Source organism: Lygodium microphyllum, unplaced genomic scaffold (genome assembly GCF_053477565.2).
Source record: "Lygodium microphyllum isolate KBCC unplaced genomic scaffold, Lygodium_microphyllum_v1.1.10 scaffold_154, whole genome shotgun sequence".
Lineage (NCBI taxonomy): Eukaryota > Viridiplantae > Streptophyta > Polypodiopsida > Schizaeales > Lygodiaceae > Lygodium > Lygodium microphyllum.
Window position 1 is genome coordinate 191478 of NW_028229637.1, and position 5521 is coordinate 196998.

General features: G+C 37.6%; 1 protein-coding gene across 1 annotated transcript; it reads right to left on the reverse strand.

Annotated features, from left to right (window-relative positions):
* Window positions 1–3786: 3786 nt before the first annotated feature.
* LOC148008378 (uncharacterized) lies at window positions 3787–4764 on the reverse strand. Its single transcript, XM_087674267.1, has 3 exons — window positions 4706–4764; window positions 4318–4438; window positions 3787–4230 (listed from the first exon to the last, which is right to left on the reverse strand). The coding sequence occupies exons 2-3, from the start codon at window positions 4414–4416 to the stop codon at window positions 3886–3888; spliced, it is 444 nt and encodes a 147-aa protein (XP_087530393.1). The 5' UTR covers window positions 4417–4438; window positions 4706–4764; the 3' UTR covers window positions 3787–3885.
* Between the last annotated feature and the right edge of the window lie 757 nt (window positions 4765–5521).

The following is a 5521-nucleotide window of genomic DNA, read 5'->3' on the forward strand; positions in this document are numbered from 1 at the left end:
ATCTCAAGACTAAAACCTGCAATTTTTCACCTCAAGGAAGCTATTGAAGCTCATTCATACAAAGCATCTTTCATGCCAAGTGTCACCAACATATGTGTAGCATGGTATCAATGACAAGCATTACATAGCCTAATTTCTTGAGCATCAAAACACTTAAAGAACTCATCCCAAATGTAAAATCTATTATTTTTACTTTGAGGCATCCCTTGTGATCTTCTTTGGCCCTTCCAAAAGGATTAGTGCATGCATTGAATAGTTCAAATCCATTGTTGCGTTTACCTCGAGGCACTCATTTGAAAGCCCCACTTTCTCCGACCAAGTCATAAACCACATTAGAAGTGTCCCAGATGCATCTAAATCACTAGCCTTGCCTTGATTTGACCTAATTGAGTTGGTTACTAATTGCAAGAGACCAAAACCCATGAAAAAAGTAAACCTCAAGGTGGAAACCTAATATTTTTACCTTCATGCCCCATATTAACTTTGTTTTAGAACCCTCTAATGTGACCCTCATGCACAGGAGACCATTGCAGCTGACATAGATGTTTGAGAATTGATACTAAACTCTAATAACCCATTAGAAAGTGACCTCCACGTTAAAACAGCAAGGCAATGGTGACAAAGATAGTTTGGAACCCATAAACATCTTAGAATTATCATACTACACCTAAAAGACCTAGGCAAAGCCTCTAGTGACTTTATAGAGTCATCAACTTGAGTTGCAAAGCATGAAGCCCTACTTTCAAACTCTAAAATTTTAACCAAAAGTACCTTTGCTAAAAACCAATGAAACATTACACCATTTTGTGATAGTTGGTGGGGTGGGTGTCTAGCAATCCTTTGCAATTGCTTTAGGGCTCCACATGTTAGCTTGTCTTGGCTCATGGATCCAATACATTAATGTAGATACAAGCTAGAACTTAGCCTATGCTAGCATGGCATTGTTGCAAGCATTGATTGGATGCTCTCTACACAAAGCATGAAGTTCTTTCTTTCAAGGAAAAACTCTTTATTTTTAACCAAGAGTGCCTTTGCTAAGAACTGATGAATCATTACATCATATTGTGATAGCTGGTGGATGTTTAATAATCCTTTGCAATTACTTGTGGGATCCATATAGTAGCTTGTCTTGGATCATGGATTTAATACATTAAATATGAATATAGGTGCAAGCTAGAAATTAGTCTCTACTAGCACAAGATTGCTACAAGCTTTGATTGGATGTTGTGTAGTAATGAGGATTTATTTTGTGAATCAACTTGGAGATCATTGGATTTTTGGTCCCACAAGCAACCATATATATAGATGTAAGAAGCACATATAGATTATGCATACATCATAGTGGAAATGTATACTTCAAAAGGCGATCCTTTTGTGTAGCACCCTTAAATGGTTTGGATGGCACACTCACACTTCCTTTGTGCAACTATTGCATAGCCTTGAATGAGCCAATCCTATGATGCTTACCTCATGAAGAAAGGGGCCCTTCTACTAGAAAAGTGATACCTAGCTATCCTTATGAGTCTTGCCTCTATGTGCAAAAAATGGCTCTCTCATGACCTACCTAGATATGTGAAAGACCATGATGTGGTTTTTTCAAGGATCATTGAGAGCCCCCTCTATATGATGAAATAATCTATTACATATTCACATGGTGTTGTGATCCTATGTAGAATCAAATATCGACATGAGGTCATGAACAAAGAGCAACAAAGCAAACAACCTATGCATCTCACTTGCCCTATCACATTCTCACCAATTGTAGGGCGCTATACTAAAGGTTTACACAAGTATCCATAGTCCATAATGTTTCTAACATACAAAAGACATTCATGAAAGTAAGATGCCTCTCTATTAGGATATAAGTTTTTCATCAAGACATTACCTTGTATTCTGATGATGGTGTTAGTCTTGTAAAGAAAGATACATGTGCTTGTGATATGCTAACACGAATCTAATTAACTTAGATACTCAAAGTTTATTATTTTACCAATACCATAGTGGGTGATAGTGGTCTAGCACTACTACTCTACTTTGGACAACGGTTCTTAAGATTATGGAAAATAAGTTAGATTTCTCCTCTTTAGATCGATGGACAAAGTGAACATGAAAGTGTTAGGTCTTGGAATTCTTAAAAAAGTGAGGAGTAAAAACCCACCCTAGAAGAATCACATTCCAATTGTTAAGTTCACTTGCAAAAAAGTTGTGTTTTTTTCTGCACAAAATACACCTTTTGAAGTAGTCTATGAGATGGCTTGTTTGTTTCCCATTATGCAAATAAAAGAATATATTTTTGCAATTGTCTTGTTTATGAAGGGTTTGGAAAGTTCCCTCTTAGGTTGAACAAGCAATTTAGAGATCTCAAAATAAACAAATAAAGATGCATGTAAACATAAAAGGCTAGCTAATGATGCTAAATGGCAAAGGCTTCTTAAGTTAAAAAGATCTAATTTAAAACAAAAGAAAGGAAAGGCGAGTGTACCTTTGCAAAGCTATAGTAGTTATTAACACAATCATGATGCTTTTTGTATGGGCTTGCCCAACAAAATTCGAAGGCCCAATCACTAAGGATCCACTTGAAGATGAGACCATGGGCAAATTCATTTGGAAGGCCCAATCATCAAGGATCCACTTAAAGAGACCATTGAAATTCTTCCATTGAGCAAAATATTTTTCACACAAGAAGGAAAACCTAGATACCTAATCACTCCTTAAAACTATGCACCTAGCAATACAAAATGGATGAATGAGATAGTAAAAGACAACTAAGGCTTAATGGATGCCTTCAATTCAAGACAACTAAAATTTGAGAGAGGAACATAGCATTACTTAGGTTTATTGCAAAATCCTAATCCTAGACATGTTGCATTGATATACCATGTCACAACACTAAACCATAATCCAAGCTAGTATATACGAAGCAAAGCCAAGGATTATTGGATCTCATCATCTTAAGCTTACAATTTTCATACTTATTATTCATAGAAATTTTTAAAAGAGGAACTATTAGATTTTCAAGTTTCTTTATTTCTAGAATGTTCATAAACAGCTTTTAAGGGCAAAAAATCCTATATGAACAAAAGCCCTAATAAAAAGAAACTCAACTATACACAAGATCATGCATCATCACATCCAGTTTCCAAAGGATGTGATTGTGTGAAATTGTCTTTATCCACATTAGCAATCTGGGTCAATTTCCACTGGCATTGTGAGGTTTTATCCCCCTTTCAAAGTTGTTTGTATAGTCTAAATCTGGCCAACAGTCATCCTCCTTAAAGAGGACCCATCATTCCAGGCAAATATCTGAAACCCCTTTCCCTCTCTTAAGAATGTAATATTCAAGGTGAGAATTTGTGGGTTAAACTAATCTTTAGCTTGTACATTTTCAGGTCTTCCCTATTATTGTGTATTTCAAAGTAAAGCAAGCTGGAAAGAGCTAAGAAGGTTCAGACAAGGTGGTGGATGCCATGCAACAATAACAATCCCACGAGGGCACACTTGGGTTCAAATTATGTGTATCATATTCCTGATGCATTGATTAAAAAACTCAGTGGGGCATTAGTTATATTAAAAAAAAGAAATCAAAGGTTGTGACTTGTCCTCTACACGGTAGATTATGGATGACATGCATACTAGCAGCAAGCTAAGAATTCTACCTCTAAGCAAGCATAGAGACAAGAAACTCAAACGTGGATCATGCAGATAAAAGACAAACTCCAGCACTGTACTTGCAATATGCATTTATCTGACACATTACTCATTTGGCTCATTCTAAGAGTTCTCATAAAAGACATGAAAAAGCTAGACAATGTTCAGATTATTACTACATTTTGCTTTTGATATAACCGTAATGCAGTGAAACTAACATTTGGAGCACATACAGCTCTAATCCCTGGATGTGTAATCTGCTACGTACGAGTTCTCAGAGTTCTTTTCACCAACCAAACATGTGTCTTCCTCTCCTTGTAAACCCACATTCTTCCCTTCAATGATGGCATCTTCAGCCATTGAACCCATGGGACTTACTAAGTCTCTGGATGGAGCCACTGTTTCTGTGTCCACGTTTGGGCCAACACAAGATTTATGGTCCTCTTCTACAGTAGATGGGTCCACAATAGCATCGCCCACATCATCACCACTGGAACCTGGAACTTCAGTACATCCTTTGGCAGTTGGAAGTAAATCACTTCCTTTAGACATAACAATTTCTGCTGCCCGTCGAAATGCCTCCTGTAAACACGTCAAACATGAGGCTGTGAAGTGCATAGATCAGGACTTCAAGTAGTACCAAGTTATACAGAACTTAGAAAACAATACCTGGATGCCTTCAACAGGTAGTGCAGGCTCTTCCAGTCCTGCATCCTCTAGCCTAGGAGGATGTATCGCAAAGTAATCCGTATTTCCATTTATTTCCATAGTTGTGCTACCACCAAGAATCCTGCAAACAAGTTTCAACAATAAAGATTCACGGTGCTGGGTGCATCTTCCAATGGCAAAGATAACACATAAGCATGAAGAACAAGAATAATAAAATAGGAACCTCTATGACAAGAAAAACCCATACAGTTGTGTGCATCTCCTAAGGATTAATGTTGCATGAGCATGAAGAATAAGATGAATGAATGTGGAATATCAAGCTAATTAAATGCTGCTCATATAGTTAGATCAAATACCAGCTGGGCCGCTACATGCACTGTTTGTTTACCTTGGACTCAAAGCCAATCAATCAGAAAATGTGGAAGATGGCAAGTTGCAACCTGTATGCAAGAGCATTAAATTAGCATATGCTTTAACAGCCACAAAGAAAAGCTATTGCAAGAAGCTTTGCCGAGGTTTATCACTCACTCACTCGCACATACTTGGAAATGATACACGTCTGTGCAATAAATAATAAATTGTCCTGGATAATGAGACCAAAAAGAAAGAAAACATTTCATAGATGACAAAGCTCTCATATCATCCCAAACTGTCGTCCACAGTATACAACATGGGTGGCAGGATAATGCGACACTACACCATGATATCCAATGTGGTGAAGTAATATCACGTTGTCCTTCAATAGTAGGATATCATGGTCTTATCCTGTTGTGGTCTGGGAATGGATCCTTGAGATCAAGGGTGTCAGTCAGCACATAACTCCACATCTTTGTCCAGGGTCACCCCTTTCCAAAAGCACATTTAATAGCTTGAGGTCCAAGGAGGGTACATGGATCAACTCTCGTAGCTCTATCCTCTATGCACACTTTATCAAGCTCACATGTAGAGATAAACAAGGAAATCTCACATGAGCCCAGTTTTATGGTTTCTTTATTTGGGCCAGTTGTCTATGGCAAGCCGGCCTAGGCCATCGTTACTACCTAGCTTTCCTTGCTAGTTTCTAAGTCAAATCTCAAAGATGTAAACATCATCTTTGTTAACTTAATCAGCTTCTGTTTAAAATCTAAGCATTTACTGCCACTCATATGCCATGGGCATCACATTTCACCCTGTGAATCTTTCATGCACTTGTTTCACAAACTTT

Bases quoted from the DNA above. Each gene is read 5' to 3' on its own strand.
- LOC148008378 (XM_087674267.1), bottom strand. From the start codon at position 4,416: ATGGAAATAAATGGAAATACGGATTACTTTGCGATACATCCTCCTAGG. The intron at 4,231-4,317 runs GTATTGTTTTCT...ACGTGTTTACAG, and splicing joins TACCTGTTGAAGGCATCCAG to GAGGCATTTCGACGGGCAGC.